The sequence below is a fragment of the Oncorhynchus kisutch genome, linkage group LG2 (genome assembly GCF_002021735.2).
Source record: "Oncorhynchus kisutch isolate 150728-3 linkage group LG2, Okis_V2, whole genome shotgun sequence".
Classification (NCBI taxonomy): domain Eukaryota; kingdom Metazoa; phylum Chordata; class Actinopteri; order Salmoniformes; family Salmonidae; genus Oncorhynchus; species Oncorhynchus kisutch.
This window is the reverse complement of record NC_034175.2, coordinates 39,833,279-39,851,380: the sequence shown is the minus strand read 5'-3', so window position 1 is coordinate 39,851,380 and position 18,102 is coordinate 39,833,279. Positions and strand designations below refer to the sequence as shown.

The 18,102-nt window shown below is 40.5% G+C and overlaps 2 protein-coding genes across 3 annotated transcripts; one reads left to right on the top strand and one right to left on the bottom strand.

The window, feature by feature from the left end:
* The first annotated feature begins 1,878 nt into the window (after positions 1-1,878).
* On the top strand, positions 1,879-9,012 carry si:ch1073-416j23.1 (rac GTPase-activating protein 1). Its single transcript, XM_020454280.2, has 17 exons — positions 1,879-2,007; positions 2,123-2,214; positions 2,725-2,927; positions 3,192-3,328; positions 3,419-3,491; positions 3,630-3,683; positions 3,765-3,863; positions 5,018-5,162; positions 5,252-5,418; positions 5,541-5,696; positions 5,796-5,891; positions 5,992-6,190; positions 7,542-7,647; positions 7,915-8,047; positions 8,264-8,390; positions 8,568-8,670; positions 8,793-9,012. Exons 1-17 carry the CDS (start codon positions 1,946-1,948, stop codon positions 8,845-8,847), a joined length of 2,007 nt encoding a protein of 668 aa, XP_020309869.1. The 5' UTR covers positions 1,879-1,945; the 3' UTR covers positions 8,848-9,012.
* A 537-nt stretch (positions 9,013-9,549) lies between these two features.
* Positions 9,550-17,479, bottom strand: LOC109865829 (mannose-1-phosphate guanyltransferase alpha-A). 2 transcript variants are annotated; one of them, XM_020454311.2, is made up of 13 exons: positions 17,296-17,479; positions 16,696-16,793; positions 16,513-16,616; positions 15,991-16,183; positions 15,783-15,842; positions 12,640-12,770; positions 12,444-12,458; positions 11,509-11,649; positions 11,324-11,421; positions 11,201-11,247; positions 11,031-11,123; positions 10,692-10,860; positions 9,550-10,394 (listed from the first exon to the last, which is right to left on the bottom strand). In XM_020454311.2, the coding sequence occupies exons 1-13, from the start codon at positions 17,333-17,335 to the stop codon at positions 10,294-10,296; spliced, it is 1,290 nt and encodes a 429-aa protein (XP_020309900.1). In that variant the 5' UTR covers positions 17,336-17,479; the 3' UTR covers positions 9,550-10,293. The 2 variants fall into 2 exon arrangements, with proteins under 2 accessions (XP_020309900.1, XP_020309907.1); XM_020454318.2 differs by lacking the exon at positions 12,444-12,458 and having other exon boundaries at positions 17,296-17,474.
* Positions 17,480-18,102: the final 623 nt, after the last annotated feature.

Sequence of the window (18,102 nt, the reverse complement as noted above, 5' to 3'; positions counted from 1 at the left end):
CCCCTGTAACTATTCCCACGGTTGTTGCTGTAAATGAGAATGTGTTCTCAGTCAACTTACCTGGTAAAATAAGGGTAAAAAAAAAGAAAGTAAAACAAGCATGGGTTGATAATATAACTAGGATTGTGTCTTTGGCTGCTGGACAATGAAAAAAAGTTCATTTGAAATCCAACAGACATGAGAGAAATGTTAGTTTCAATGGCAAAAAGAAGTGTTTATAAAATAATTCCCTCAACTAGGTCTGATTTTGCATAGGCTACTTTAAAACAAGTTAAGACATGCCTCATAAAATGGCATAACACCTCCAGGATTTAAACAATTAGGTTTATGATTAAATAGTTTCAAAATGCTGAGGGCTTCTGCTCAGATTGCAAGGTGGGTGATGTGTGCTGGCCTTTCTCTCCACTCTTGTGACCATTTGATCTGAACGAACTGTTCCTCGAGTATGTCAACAAAATCAGCTTTTTAGATGTTAATGTTAATATAATCCTACATTATATTTGTCAAACATGACTGGCGTTTAGCCTAAATGTATGTAATTAAAAGTTTGGCTACATTTTCTGGTGCCTCCCTCATATCAGCATCAATGTGTACATATATCCTAGGCTACTCTTTGAAATGTAGGCAAATTATTTATGTACACGTAGGCCTAACTGACAAAATAAAGGGAACACCAACATAGTGTCATAATAGGGCATTGAGCCACCAGAACAGCTTCAGTGAGCCACCAGAACAGCTTCAATTTGTGTCCGGAACTCTATTGGAGAAATTCCATAATTTGGTGTTTTGTTGATGGTGGTTGTCTCAGGCCCTGCTCCAGAATCTCCCATAAGTGTTCAATTGGGTTGAGATCTGGTGACTGAGATGCACGCATGCACACCCTTTAAACCCCCCTATGCTCCTTTGAGACCACTGAGCTCTCTTCTTTTGCCATGGTAGACAAAATAATGGGCAACCTGCCATTTTTATATCCTACATGTACAAAACCCTAAGCATTATGGGATGTTAATTGCTTAATTAACTCAGGAACCACACCTGTGTGGAAGTACCTGCTTTCAATATACTTTGTATACCTCATTTACACAAGTGTTCCCTTTATTTTGTCAGTTACCTGTACATTTATGCAAAATAGACTTGAATATTATTACAATGTTGGCCTTTTTAGAGGTGAATTTCTGGCTTAGTTGACAGCCCCGTTTATCTATTTCAGTAATACTCTTATTAGCCTTTAAAATCACTGTGAATGACCTACTGTAGGTCCTATTTTGGGAAGGTTAAAATTGCACTTTGGGATGGTAATAAAATAAATGGTGATTGGGGTATATTGACCAAATTATCAGGACATTTTTGGATGTATTTTGCCTTTTGACACTGGAACACATTGACCCATACCCCCCCAATATCCAAAACAAAGTTATGCCCTTGACATCACTACAGTCTAATGGGGAAATGAATGGTAGCTAACTGGGCTAGACAGGAGACTCGTCATTCATCGTCGCCTCCTATGCCCAGATAGACCTACTAGTTCAGCGCCGACAGTTCTTGTAAATGTTTGTGATGTTACTAGCATGTAGGCTAAAATGTTAACAGCAAATAACATTGTTAAGAAGTTACATTATATTGCCGACTGGTAGGCCCGGTCTACTAAACACCACAGCTGTTTGTTTGACAGACAACGGGATCGCGCTGGGTGGTCATGTCCACATATCCAGCAGCAGGTGCGCGCGCTTTGTAATTAGAATGTTCTATGTTTAGGTGTGTATTCCTATTTTAGTCCTCAAATGTTAATGTGATATTATATTATTATTATATATATATAATATATTATTATATTATATTGATTTTGAAACTAGTGATACGTATTGATTATTGATTGATTTATTAATTTAAATCCGTGAAATAGCCTACCTGTTTCGGTGCAGTTTGGATTATCCCAGTGATAGGTATGGCCTTTTATTTGGCTCCCCGAAAGCATGTTCATTTGACACCCTGCGTCCTACCTGAAAGGTAAGGAGGAGCTGTAGTGTAGGCCTATTGATCGTTTTTGACTTTTAGGCCATTGCGCTATGCGTCTCTGAATTTAGTCTCAATGTATTTCGATGCAAACTATTCTATCCACCAGTGAAATGGGCGAAGCCTTTATCAGGGAGCTTCTCTCTCTGTGCCTTCAACGGATTGCTGTGGAGGAAAATGCAATGAACAACACTGAACTTGGTGAGAATGCAAGTTTTCTTTCTGGCTCTACACTATACATTTTGGTTTTGGCCAGAGTGTCTGTTTCACAGAATTAGAAGTCCATTCTGCAATACCATATTCCTTTTCAGATGTTTACATTCCATGGGTTTACCTGGGACTTATATAAGTGAATGTCCAGTCAAATCAATTTTTTTTGTGTGTACATGTTATTTAGCTTTTTTTTCCATTCAGGAAGTGTTACGGCTCCTAAAATGTGAACGGACAATGTTGAATGGTACACTACAGTATAGTCTCAGACATGTGACTTGAGAACCTTTTCAAGGTGTATTCCACTAAAAGACATGTTCATGTGTGATTTTTGTAGTGAGATGTCATGGCCAAACTTTGCATGTACTCATTTATTGTTCTGGTGTATCCTTTTTGTTCTGGCATTTTATATACACACGGAACAGGCTATTATTGCTGCCCATGGCGTTCAAATTGGTATCTGACCTAAGCCTCGCCGCTTTCGTCTTCTCTTTCTGCCAGAGTTTATTGAGGTAGTAAATAACTATGATGCCACAAGGAAGAAATGGTTACATGCAGAGCTGGAGCTGAAGAGGCACAAGGCGCTACTGTTGAAGTCCGACATAGCCCAGGCTGCCCTGGAGGTCAAACTAAAACACTGTCGCAACCAGGTCGATGTAGAGATCAAGAAGCGTTACAAGGCTGAGGCAGACTTTCAGTACCTGGTATGGCTCCTTTTAACCTTGTTGCACTGCCCTATTGGAACTTGTGATTTACACTGTTCGAAAGTCCTTGACTTTCACAATGTCATGGTCGGTGTCCTATTCATGGCAAATGTAGTAGCGCCGTTATATTTTGCGTAAAACTTGTGAACTTATCAGTGATGCACTTCAACATTCATAAATGAACGCATGGCTTGATTTGTAACGTATGTAATGAAGGCCGGACATGTCCTCCCTTTTTAACTGTCATATTGTATTCCTACGCAGCAGCGGCAGATGCAACTGATGTGTGACATACTGGTCCACGACAGCAAGTCCAATGCGTGTCTGAATGACGAGCAGAGATCTCTGCTGGCCAACTTCAACCACAGGGGAGCCAACGTCACCCAGCACAAGAGCAAACGGTATCACACGTACAGCCGTTACTTTTTAGATGACTTCACATTTCCGTAGTTTTTTTTGTTTTTATTTTGTTTCTTCTGCTCTCTCATTAGATTATCTGTCATCGATGAGTCTTCATTCCTGTCTCACTCTGATATTAGTTACGATAGAACTGATGATGACATGGTAGGTGTTTAGTTTTTTTTTTAAACGTTTTTTGGGGGTATTTATGACTGAACATCCATGTAATTAAATGTCAAAGCTGGATGTGGCTTGTCCATGTGTCACCTTTTGCCGTGAATATTTTGTTTTCAATATGAACAGGACCTGGATGTGACAGCCGTGAAACCACTTAAGTCGAGAGCAAGGGAAAAAAGGGTAAGTGCGGACCTCTTTGAGGTTGAAGCTGTGATTACGATGGTGGTTTGACCTATGTTCTGCACTTTTGGGCATTACCAGCGCTCCTCCATGGGACCGACTGTCGGTGCGCACGCAGGGAAGAGGGGAAGAGTAGGTGGCCGTTCAGACGATCTCCTTGAAAGAAGACCAATGGAAAAGGTAAGCAAAGGCTAAATACGAGTGATTTTTGACCAAACATTCTTTTCATCAACCTAAGGCTGCAACGTGGAGGTCCATGGATTTGTTCTCTTCAATAAGAGAAATTCACTGGGGTTTCAGTTTCAACCACACAAAATGGACTCTGAATTGTTCATGTTGCAAATTGATGCTTATTCCTTTCTTTAAAAGTGGAAGCCCTCTGGTTTTACACAATCATCTGCTAAAATGTATTTGGCTTCACAATGCAATGGCAGTCTAGTTTTTCTGGAAGTTATTTGAATCAGCTGGAGTGGAACTAAGGCCTTTTCACCGGGGAGACAGTGACTTGGTTCAGCCAGTCTATCTTAAGCCCTAAGCACAAAAATATGATTTTTTCTTTTTCATTTTTTTCCCCAAACGTATACATTCATTTTATCAGCAGGTCATTAGAGCTTGTGTCCTTTTGAAAATAAATCATTGAACATTTTGTGGGATAGAAAGAACCTTGCTGGATTAACAGAGAATTGTTCATTTGCACCCATGATGGTTTAGAATACAGTTAAGACATTAGCCGTTCCTGGTTAGACGTTTAATCTGTGGAATCATCTGTGTTCCTGGCCATTGGGTCCCTGGACCTACCCACTCGGCAAGAACTCTTTGAATCAACGTTGTTTCCATGTCATTTCAACCAGATATCTGTGACTGAATTCACATGGAAAACTGATTGGATTTGAATTGGTCACCGCAAGGGAATTTCATATTTTTTACTTAAATCCAATGACATGGTGACATTTTGTTTGTTGCATTCGCACTAGTTGACAACTCGGTCAACTAGGTGTTGGACTGACGTCTGTGCCCAGTGGGTTGTCACTTGCTATTAGGTGGCTCATTCGTCAGTCTCCGGGCCCTCTGCTCGGTGTCATCCTTTCAGTGCACAGGTGGAAATGTCACCCTATTTTCAATGGGAACTACTTCAGTATATAATAGTGACATTTGGGATGTAGTCTTTGTCTACCTCGGTCACATTCCTTATCCTCCCACATGCGCTTTAGAGACCACTTCACTCTGTGAACAAAGACAATTCAGCACTGACTAACTCCGTTAGAATGGCATGATCAGATTAGTTAATGAAATATGAATTGTGACAATGGCAAGTGTTTCGCACTCTTATTCAGGAAGTTGAGACTACGATTGTGACCGCGTCCGTCACAACCCCAGAGAGCGGAGGTCAAATTCACATGGTGATCGACATCACCCAGGAAACACCTGAGAAACTACCCAGGACTTACCGGAAGGAGCACCAGATTTCATCTGTTGGCGGTAAGGGAGATGTACTCCACGGTTGCTGTGGCTCAAGCGACGTTTCCCAATTCCCATTCAAATAAATTGTCAACATTTCTGTTCTTCAGAGCAAACGTCCGTGTGGACTCCCAATGAAGAAACCGCTGTTGATCATGATACTACCGTGGAGCCGGACACCATGACAGAAATGGAGTCCACCACAGAGCCTAGATTTAACCAGGTGTTCACTCCCACTGTTAGCAAAACTTTGAGACACTACTTCCTGTCTAAAACGGTAAGAACTGTTTCATGGATTCCCGTCTCATGTTAAACAACATATGGACTCTTGAATAGGAATTGTTAGTACTATTTAGAATGTGAATGCAAATTCTAGCCATCTGGGTGGGCCCTTTTCAGGTGATTCGTCCAGAAATGTGTGTTCCATGTGGGAAGAGGATCCGGTTTGGGAAGATGGCTGTGAAGTGCAGGGACTGCCGTGTGGTAGCTCATCCCGAATGTAAACCGAAGTGCCTAGAAAGCTGCCCTGCCTCATGTGGAGCTCATGGAGCTGAGGTACCACAACTCAATATTCCCTAAGGTTCCAACCTTGCTTTGTTCTGTTTGAGAGGGAGAGATGTATGAATATATTTATTTATATACATTCACTTGCAGGACACATTAGAGAGCTTTGCCCCACCTACCCAGCCTAGGATCCCTCAGATTATTGTTCAGTGTGTGAATGAAATTGAGAAAAGAGGATTGGAGGAGGTATGTTATTCTCAATCTGGAATACTTTCCATTCAGACATTTTTATATTTGCCTAGTTATCAACATCTAGAAGTTTGACTTCCTCCTCCCTCTGTTTTAGAAAGGCATCTACCGTGTTCCTGGGGGTGAGCGTATGGTGAAGGCGCTGAGGGAGAGATACATTAATGGGAAAAGGCCACTCATGCTCAGTAGAGTGGATGAGATCCACGTTGTCTGTGGACTTCTCAAGGACTTCCTGAGGAAACTGAAGGAGCCTCTCATCACCTTCAGGCTGCATAGAACCTTCATGGAGGCCTGTGGTATGTGTTCCCTGGTCAACAGTAGTACAGCAGTGCACTATATAGGGTGCCATTTGGGACTCCTCCACTGTCACGAAGATGTCACACCACCAAATGGAAGGGACACTTGGGCTGCGTCTACAGACAGACAAATTCAGATTTTTTTTTTACCTCACACATTTTAACCAATCGGGATGAGCTCTGAAAGAGTTGATGTGAAGAGCTGACATGATTGGTCAAATGACCAGTTAGTGGAAAAAAAGATCAGAAGTGGTTTGCCTGTCTAAATGCAGCCATAGTTTCTCAAGTGGAGGGTATACAATAGTCATCCTTTTGAGGTGGTCTTAATTGCCTGTTGAGCAGCTGTGATTACAATTGTATTGGATTATTAACACCGAAGAGCACTAGGTTATAACCACTGTGCAGAACCAATACAATAGTAGTCTGTCTGCAATAGATTTCAGACTACATAAATGGTACCGTAGAGCTGTCGTGACACAACGGGATGCATTAGTTCCGGTGCTTTTTATAAATCTTGATTTTTTTGCAGGTGTTGGCATCTTTCAAATTTCAGAAGTGACATTTTGGCCCATAGACTTCCCCGTAACTTGAAAAGAGAAGTTCTCTGAACGCGTGGACCCAGAACTTAAAAGCAGGATCTGAGTGTTGAACTCAGACTTTGCGATTTGGCCTCTGGTTTTAAGCCGCGCTAGAGTATCTGCTCTATGTAATCTACATAAATGGAATGCTTGATAGAATGCATTTGGCAGTAACTGGACTTTTAATGATCTCAATATCGCCTTGGAAAGCTTTAGGTATAAAGTGCTGGAGAGATGGAATGGGTTTCCTTAAGTTCATCCATTTAGGGCAGATGGTTATTTCGTTGTGATTCCTGACCAACTACCCTGATGACTGTAAAACAATCAACGCTCAATATTTCTCCCAGCCCAGTTTGTCTACTTTCAGCATATTCGCTTCAATCTTGTATATGATCTTGAGTGAAGGGTAAGTGGTAATTTGCACCGTGCCGGGAATTATCCAATCTAAATCAGTCTTTCTCGCTGCCTCTTAGAAAAGCCGATTTGACTTTAGGACATGGCACCTCTCTTTTGTCAATTGCGTTGACGTCTGAGGGAGCTCAGGGTTGCTTTTGTCTAATTTCCTTGGCAGCCAATAATAGATATATGCTACAGAGAACTCTAATTTCCACACTCTCGAGGCCTTCTCAGTCATAATGAAGTGAGCGAATCAGCTGAAAGATTACAATCCGCCGAGGGGTTATAGATTTGAGGTGTACTGTATCTCTCGGCATTGTTACCTTTATCTTACGGTGTCCCACGGGCCTCGCTGATGGGATGTGTATCAATTACAGAGATTCCAGATGATGACGACAGCGCAGCAATAATGTACCGGGCCATAGGGGATCTGCCTAAGCCCAACAGAGAGACACTGGCTTTCCTCATGCTTCATCTGCAGAGGTAACACCTACGGGTGATGGGATACCTCTGGCTTTAGTGATTTTATTGGGTTTCTCTCCATGATCGGGCACTGATTTGTGACGTTGACCCATTTTTCTCAACTTGCAGTTCCATAAATGTTGAGTTCCATAAGTCGTCAAGATAATTGTAGTTAAGCAAAATTGGACCACTCGGCTGCAGTTTATTGCATGAGTAAACAGGAAGTCTATATTCAATAAGAGGTTTGTCTTAATAAAAAACTGCACACTGCCTTCCCTCTCACTGTAGAGTCATGCAGAGCCCCCTCTGTCAGATGGACAAGAACAATTTGTCCAGAGTGTTTGGACCAACCATTGTTGGACATGGAATGGCAGAGCCCTCCCCAATGACCATTATGAGGGACACAAACATTCAGCCAATGGTGGGCACTGTCTTGTGCATGAATGTAATGCAATTTATATCACTATTCCAGTATTTAGCAGGGTTCCTGAAGGTAAAAAAAAAAAGTTAAGTGCCACAGTGATTCGGTGCTGAAACACTTTCACTGTCAATGTCACCCATAGAGATGGTAATACAATTTGAATTTGGCGTGATGCCTCTGTATTTGTGAAACTAGTTTGTTGATTTAATCTCTAAGGTCATAGGCAGAATGCTGTCGTTCCCTGCTGAGTACTGGAAACGCCTCATCATGGTGGCGAGGGACCAAGTTATATCATCAGTTGTCGACGCCAACATCAATAGCGAGAGCCACAGTACAGACAGAGGTAAACGCACAACTTGCCAGCAACACTAAGCTGCTGTGCTATTACATTTTCCCCCATCAATGGGGACTCAACAGCCCTCACCCAAATGTCACCGGCGTTACTTGTGTACATGATGCTGGACTATGACAAATGCTAAATCATCATGGTGCCTCTAACATGCATGTACCACCTCTTCAGATCGTCTGTTTAAACCGCTGACTTCCCCTGAGCTGAGTAAATACCCCAAGACTCCTACCAGTGGTTCTCTTAAGGGCAGAATGAAGAATGCCTTCAACAATACGTAAGACCACTTTTTTTTTTTCTTAAATTAAAACATTTTTGTAATTTGCTTAACTATTGTAGATGGTATGACAATGATGTGCTAGCTCTTCATTGTCACTTATGTTTTTGTTGTTGTTGCAGTAACAGGGCAAAGACTGACCCGGGCAAAAATAAGTTCTTCACATCCCCCAACTGATATCATATTCATGACTAACTAAAGCACTTCACATTTGGCTATCTTTTCAGTGTTAAATGTTGTTTTGTATCATAACATGGAGTATAAGGGTTAGAATGGTGTACATTTTTAGGAACCACACTAATGCATGAAAAACTTTAAATAAACTACATTATGAAATTGTTATACTGTTTCTAAATGGAGAGATCTGTGAAATGAAACATTTCTGCATGAACGTGGGAATTGACACCTTTTCTCCTATACTTGGCGCACAGACCATTTGCAATTTAGTTACAAACGTTTTTTTTTTTAAACAAGGAGCGCTTGATTTGAAGCAAATTAGGCATGCAGCAACAATTTTATACTGGGTAACAATCTCCCATTTGATTGTCACATGTACAGAATCAATGGCTACTCATTAAAGTAAATCTCTCCTACAGCCCCGAATCGAAGTTACCTGCCATGTTCAAATTGAAAGCAAACATTTTTCGATTGCAATTGGTACATTCATTTTTGGACAAACACTAGCCTCAAGGTTAAACTTCATCTCATGGTTGGTCAGTCCTTGCATCCCTAGCGCTGTCTATGAATTTGAAGTGGTACAGTTCAACAGCCCCATCCCTCAGTTATTTACCAAAACAGGCAAGGTTGCCACTTTATTTCGAACTACTGCTTACCCATTTAACCAAAAACATGAGGCAGTCATTTCTTTCAGAGAATGTAAACGCTTGCAATTAATGGTCATGTTTTAATCAAAGCACATGTAAAAAGGCCCACAAATTACCCCTCAAAATTAAACAGCAAACCAATTCCTTTCATTTTGCAATCTTACTAAATCAGCTGCAGACTTTCACTTTTTTCCAAGATGACATTTCAGTAACTAGGCTAGCACCAATGAATGGTAAGTACTGCTACCAAACCCTATGCCAAAATAAACATTGTTTTAATTTCCCTTGCATGGTAGTGAATCCAGAGCTAATCATAGGGATAGTGCAGAAATGTCAAATTAGAATCCTTCGTTGCTACATCCATTTGACTTAATTGTGTGCACACACCCTTTTGATTCTTGAAGATTAGCTCAACTGTCATACCCCATCAGAATCCAAAATAAGCTTGTTTTACACCAATGTTTAAACACTGTCTAGCCTCAACATGGTTGCATCCATAGCTCTGAATTTCAGTGGTTTACATTTCTCCAGGCTCATTCCTCGGCTTTTTACCAAAACACAGGCGGGCGGCCGCTCAAAGTTACGGAATGACATTCATGTCGAGGTAATCTAACCAACCCACTATCATCCTCCAAACCATCTCATTACATCCTTTTAATTTATAAAGGCTAAAACCTACAATCTTTCCATACACCTAGTGTCATCTTCTATACAATAACCCAGAGGCAGTGACATTGTTCTTCAAGCTACAATCCTTAATTAGTTTGACACTAAATGAACACAGAACGCAGCAAATTAACTACAGTATAATTTGGTTTTTGAAACTCCTGTTGAGGTCTTTGTGTGGCAGAACAATCGAGTTGAGTATGATCACCTCCGATGGGATAGTCACATTACAACCTGGGGGGGGAAGAGCATATTAAAACATTGCCAATCCTGTCGTTCACACTAAATATTGAAAAAGCGGGGACGACGGCGAGAAACAGAATGATGCAGTTTGAGGCCATGTGGCAGAATGTGATGAGTGGGGGCAAGTGGGTCTGGGCAGGTGATGTATGTAGTTTAACTTTTGTATACAATTATTTCACATGATCTAAACATGTATCCAACATCTTTTTCACACTAACGTCAGACTGTGCTAACTCTATTGTAGTTTCTGAAACCATGCTGGAAAGGACTGGTGTATACGAAACTTACCAAGAATGGTGATTGATGGTGTGAGTTTTCCATCTCTGAAGAGTGTTTCACTGTCTATTTTTGCATAGGGGTCATTTGGATTTGGGTCACTGGGAGTTCCTTCAACTCTGGCCCACTTGCCAATAGTGCTGTCCCACCCCACTATACAGTTCAACACACAACTGTGATCCTAAAAGAACCATATGACAATGGAATTGGGTCACTCGATTATCAATCCTACTTTAAAACACAGACATGATCATAAAAATATGAGCTATCAAGGGAAGAGCCATTTCAGCATTTTTCGCCTGGGGAACTGGCAAATTTAAACAATGACATTTGCCACTGGCAACTGCTTGCCTGTAGGGTAGCCCCGTGGAGGATGATGGACTCTCTCACACGCACCCCAGCCCCGATGGTCACTCCTGTGCCTATTGAGACGTTGGGACCCAACTATAGAAAAACATTAGGAATATGTTTGTCTTGTGCTGTATGTGTAAGTAGTAATACTGAGGAGAAGAAGCACTTACCACCGCAGTAGGGTCAATATTGGCTGTTGGGTGAATGTAAACATTTCCTGGGACACAACAAAACCAAATCACTGGTGTGAACAAACTAGAAACTGCAAAGCTAAGAGTACTGGATTAGTTTACCACTTATTCTAGGCCCTCCATCCTCAGTTGTAGCCAGTCTTTCAGGATGTGTTTTATGGTACTGGTTAAGGTACAACCGACTGGCGTATATTGCAGACCTGTTAACAAAAATGAGACAAAGCCGATTCATGACAGTACACTATGCCGGCGTCTTCAGGTTTCACAGATGGAGACTACTTACTCACCCTGCAGATTTGATCTGGCTCCAGAAGGCAGGTGTTTTGTAGACGTAGAGCTTGCCCTGCCCAGCCAGGGCTGTGAAAATGTCCTGTTCTAACCGAATGGCCTCAGCCCGATGCCAGCCGTTGCCATTGGTCTGCTCATCTCTGAGGAAGAGATCAATGTATGAGACTATTCTGTAGTAAAAAAGTGTTTACCAAAGGTAGATCACAACTATTTCTGATTGAATTTTGAAAGGCAACAAGACAGTTAACGGCTGTAAACAAAAGTGAGTAGAGGATTCACAAGTGCTTAAGGATACATGGAGTGTTAAGTTGACAAGCTCAGTAGAATTAAAATGAATTGTGACAGGAACATTTATTTGACAGAAGAAGAGGCAACATGGTTGACTTGAGTAATGTTACACATACTCAAAGAATCTTAATATACAAATATCACAACCCCTTTTGAATGTGTCAATGTTATTGAAATGATTGTACATGTGATTAATAACCAATTGTATAGATCTGTATGCCAACTTATATTGAAAAGTGATGAGGATGTGCAGTGTGTGGAAAGTTTGACAAAACAAGCAATGTATAGATAATCATTGTACAATCTAAACCACTGTGAAATATATTTTCAATAACCAAAAATATTGTATTTTCAGCTGTTTGAAGCTGGTGTGCAAAACACTTAAGCACAGGCGGCATAGAAATAGTGCACATAGAACATTACCGCTTCTTAGACTTGCTTTCCATGAGAATGAAAGATCTATAACTCACAATTCTGTGAATTGGCAGGTCACCCAAAAAGTGCTACATTGCAGCTTTAAGAATGATCTACTGTCATCACCCCACGTGCTGGTATTGACTCCATGAAGAAACATCTTTTTGTGTGACGTATTTTACTAATGCCCAGCTCTACAACCACACTGTGCAGCCTAGCTGTACCGACTTACCCCTCATATGGATATCTGGTGATGGGAAACGGAATGATGGCAGGAAAGGGGAAAGGAAAAAAAAGACATGAAGGACAACCAAGGATAGGAATTGATAAAAATGCACATGCACCACTCCCACGCACAGAAATCCTAGGATCTTTATAGGATCTCTATGCTCCCACGATAGGGTCCCCGAGGGATTCCTCCCACTTACAACAGCATGTCCTGCTGGTTCTTCTGGAAGACTGCCCCAATGTGTTGGAAGATCTCCGGGGTAAACAGGTATATTCCACAGTTGATGATGTCACTAACAAAAGTGCTAGGCTTCTCCACATAATGTAAAACCTGAAATAAGAGCAGGAGATTACGTTCTGAATCAAGTAAGAACTGTCCAATGTTCATAGAAAAGCACCAACATGAAGTGGATGGCAAGTAATCTAGCAGTTAAGAGCGTTGGGCCAGTAACCAAAGGGTTGCTGGTTGAAATCCCTGAGCCAACTAGATGAAAAATCTGTCCATGTGCCCTTGAGAAAGGCACTTAACACTAATTGTTCTGGATAAGCATGTCTGCTAAATGACTAAAATGTCAATGTAAAGTTCATAGGAGCAGGTCAAATGAAAGGTAAGTCTACTTTAGAAAAAAATAGGAGAGACATTTTTCAACCATTTTCCATCCTAAAAATTACAAATAAGCAAAGGCTTTGATTTTAGGTCAAACAGATGGATAAGAGGTCATAGAATACATCTAGGAGAAAAAGTCTTATGGTATTTACATCAAAACACAATCATGAGGTAAAGACCCCTGCCAACTAATATCAACACATATTTAGTTTGAGAATTTGTTCTGCCTTCTGTAGGTTTAAAAAACATTGCCTTGAAATTCCATTACCAAAAACCCATATCATTAAGATATTTTCACATTTCTCTCCCTAATAATGAAAGTTCACAGAAGGTAGACCATTAGTTAGTAATGACATCAATTTTGTTTATGAACTATGTGATTAACTCAATTCCATTACCAAATCGGTTAATGGAATTTCTGGAGAGAGCAAGAGGACAAGTACATTAGAGTGTCTAGTTTAAGAAACAGGCGCCTCACAAGTCCTCAACTAGCAGCTTCATTAAATAGTACCCACAAAACACTAGTCTCAACGTCAACAGTGAAGAGGCGACTCCGGGATGCTGGACTTCTAGGCAGAGTTCCTCTGTCTGTGTTCTTTTGCCAATCATTTATTTTTATTGGCCAGTCTGAGATATGGCTTTTTCTTTGCAACTCTGTCTAGAAGTCCAGCATCCCGGAGTCGCCTCTTCACTGTTGACGTTGAGACTGGTGTTTTGCGGGTACTATTTAATGGAGCTGCCAATTGAGGACTTGTGAGGCGTCTGTTTCTCAAACTAGACACTCTAATGTACTTGTCCTCTTGCTCAATTGTACACTGGGGCCTCCCACTCTTTCTATTCTGGTTAGGGCTGTGCTGTTCTGTGAAGGGAGTAGTACGAGATCTTCAGTTTCTTGGAATTTTCTCACATGGAATAGCCTTCATTTTCTCAGAACAAGAATAGACTGACCAGTTTCAGGAGAAAGTTATTTTGTTTCTGGCTATTGAGCCTGTAATCAAACCCACAAATGCTGATGCTCAACTAGTCTAAAGGTGGCCAGTTTTATTGCTTCTTTAATCAGAACAGTTTTCAGCTGTGCTAACATAATTGCAAAAGGGTTTTCTTTTAAAATGATAAACCTGGATTAGCTAACACAACGTGCCATTGGAACACAGGAGTGATGATTGCTGATAATGGGCCTCTGCAAGCCTATGTAGATATTCCATTCATTTTTTTTTTTTTTTTAAACATCAGCCGTTTCCAGCTACAATAGTCATTTACAATATTAACAATGTCTACACTGTATTTCTGATCAATTTCATGTTATTTTAATGGACTATTGTTTTTCAAAAACAAGGACATTTCTATGTGACAACATTTGAATGTAAATAGTGTGTGTGTGTGTGTGTGTGTAAATAAAAATAATCAGTAACAGAATTTCTGCAAATGAATTGGCTACAGTGGGAAATCATAGTAGTCACAGACCAGTTGGGCTCACAAGTTGGGACAACACAGTACAGTAAAGAAAACTATAGTGGAGTTCAGTACAATACACAGTAGAGCACACTAGAATTGAGTACACTAATGTACTGCATATTAAAGTACTCTACTGAACTACAGTGTACAAAACATTCGGAACACCCTCCTAATATTGAGTTGCACCCCCGTTTGCCCTCAGAACAGCCTCAAGTCATCAGGGCATGGACTCTACAAGGTGTCGAAAGTGTTCAACAGGGATGCTGGCTCATGTTAACTCTAATGCTTCCCACGGTTGTGTCAAGTTGGCTGGATGTCTTTTGGGTGGTGGACCATTCTTGATACACACAGGTAACTGTTGAGCGTGAAAAACCTAGCAGCGTTGCAGTTCTTGACACACAAAGCGACGCGCCTGGCACCTACTACCATACCCCGTTCAAAGGCACTTAATCTTTTGTCTTGCCCATTTACCCTCTGAATGGCACACATACACAATCAATTGTCTCAAGGCTTAAAAATCCTTCTTCAACATGTCTTCTCCCCTTCATCTACACTTATTGAAGTGTATTTAACAAGTGACATCAATAAGGGATCATAGCTTTCACGCGGTCAGTCGAATGTTACTAACATTTTGTACATCAGTGTATATTTTACTGAACTGTACTGAGCTCTACTGTGATGTCCAAACTTGTGAAACATAAATGTCTATAATTGGTTCAGGTTTGGCCAGTTTGGAGGCAGAGCTCATTAAAATAATAACCAGTGTGTTGAATAATACCCAAATATGTTAAGGGGATATTGCATATTTAAACCTTTGTGTACCTATTTAGGATACATCACCATGAAGAGAATGACGTTCATATCCTTAATTATGCATTTCTGTGTAGTAAAGATCAAGGACCCATGATAAAATTCTGTTACCGGGTGTAAATCCACTTCACTTACTGTAGTTCAATAACAAAATAGATTTTTTCAAAGTCAATGTGTCATGTCATAGCTGACACCCCATTCTTTATGCAGACATTGTTGAATCTAAATTTGGAGCAGATATTACAGTTTTGAAGACATGGAGATTTTATAGAAATTCCGTTTCCTAACTTTGCATCTGCAAAATGTTCAGTGTAAATTGTTAAAAGTAGCCCTTGTGCATAGAGTTGTATGGTTTGTTAAACTTTGAAATCAATGGTTTTTGTTTGGCATACATAAAGTGAAAGATTGAGTATCAGCGCAAATTCTGTTACTGTGGAATTGCCCATGACTAAAAATGTGCTGCATCATCACCTCATTTGTTTGCTGGTTTTCCACAATACAGCCATAATTCATGGACTGCTTTCTGTTTGCCTGCAAAACAAAGAAAAATAAATAAATAATGAAAGTCAAAGGAATAATACCCCAATGTCCCCATCAAACATACTCCCAACAATGAATTGTTAACTTTTCCCTGTATTGATCTTGGTCATAGCCATAGAAATTGTGGATGTCTCCTCACAGTTGTCCCCATGATGACGAAACTGCTTGGCTCTCCGTGTTCTTTCTGGAAGTTGAGCATCTCTGGTAGAGGAAACTCAGAGCACACGTCAGCATTCATGATGAAGAATGCCTCTGGGCCACCAGATAGAATCTGATCTCTGAAGTGGTAGATTCCACCCCCAGTGCCCAAAGCAGCATACTCCTGCAAATACCTACAGAGGTTCAACAAGTTTTTCAATGATCCATCTCATATGTATATACTGTACTCGATACCATCTACTGCATCTTGCCTATGCTGTTCTGTACCATCACTCATTCATATATCTTTATGTACATATTCTTTATCCCTTTACACTTGTGTGTGTATAAGGTAGTAGTTTTGTAATTGTTAGGTTAGATTACTTGTTGGTTATTACTGCATTGTCGGAACTAGAAGCACACTCGCATTAACATCTGCTAACCATGTGTATGTGACAAATAAATTTGATTTCATGTGTTCTATGTTTGTTTTATGACATTTCTGTAAGATCCTTTTGTTTACCTGATTAAGATTTTGAATTCCTGCTGTGCGCTACAAATGAATCTGGTAAGTTCTTCATTTGGCTGGTAAAAGCCAACAAGCAAAATCTCCTTCATATTTGGCACCTATGGGGAAAATTAAAACCATGTTTCTTTCTACCAATGAAGATGTAGAAATTTATAATTTTTATCAGTGCTAACCGACCTTGGCACATGCTTCAATGTGATGCTGTAGCATGGGCACACCAGCAACTGGAAACAAGGGTTTTGGGACCTCAAATGACAACGGTCGAAACCGTGTCCCTGTATGACAATGAAAGTCACCTGCTCAGTTGATCACATAACATTTTCAGACGTTACCTTAGGAAAAGTAAAAACGAATTATTCCATTCTAGATTCTGATGTAGTAAAAAGCACTCTAACCTATTATATTCTAAAGGAGTTGAACGCAACCAACTCGTTCAATTAATGCCAATGCAAGTACTGGTAGCTAGCACAGAAAGTTTATGCCAGGCTATCAACTACCTTGATGGTAAACTGTCAGCCCATGCAATCGTTTGTTTGCTTGCTTTTTCGACCAAATGCTTATTGCTAAAAATGTTTAGATATGCAAACTGCACCGGAGGGTTTCCATGATCACTCCACGTCATTCATTACAACTAACGTTAGCTAGCTATCAACTAGTTAGCTAGCCCTTTAGAGCAAGGCTAGCTAGCTAACGTTAGCAAGATACATGGCTATATATAGCAGTACTGGAGAATGAACATGTAGGCATTTGTAAAATAGTGATTTATTTAACACTTACCTTTCTGCGGGCCTCCAATGAGAATCACAGCCTTCAGCATTTTGAGTGTGTAGGTAGCTGTCTAACCTGAATCAAATATGCTCTTCCTGAGTTGTTTGTTATGCTCAGTACGTCACCGCGTAAAACTGAGGGTTATGGGAATGTGAGTTATTTTGTGGGTCAGAAAGAGAATCTTAAACCTCAGTCATAGAACAATGAGCAAGAGATTTCAACGGATGTATAAATGTGAAGCATCCGGTAGTCGTTTCAACTTCCTACCAAATATGGTGATGAGAGGAAGCCCAGTTGCCGGCAGTGGGAGAAGGTGGAGAGGGATGGATTTTGCCCGAAATTCTGTTGATCTTCTAACCATGAAGCTTTTGATCTCCATACCTACAACAAACAGAGAGGAATGCGTTTTTGTACACTTTACCCTTTGTTAAAGTTTCCAAAAATGTTGTTGTTCAGGAGTACATAGATGAATTGAGTTATTGCACACGAGCACTTCAAAGAGCAGGTATTTATTCCCTAACGGAAATATGCAAATAATTGCTAGAACGAGCCCATTGGTTCTCCCTAGCTTCTGCTTGGCTCTGCCCGCCTCCTTGTTTGTTCTGCCCACTGTCATTTGCTACTATTCAAAATGACGATGCTGCTCTATCTTACATTAGTTATAAAAAATATTTGCCACAGTGGCGTGAATGAATCAGAATGAATGGGTTGTGACTAGATAGAGTACAGCTACGACCGGAAGTGACTTTTCGTAGCAGGTTAACAGAACATTTTAGGTAACCTTAACCCTTTTACTAACCTTAGCCTAATTATTCT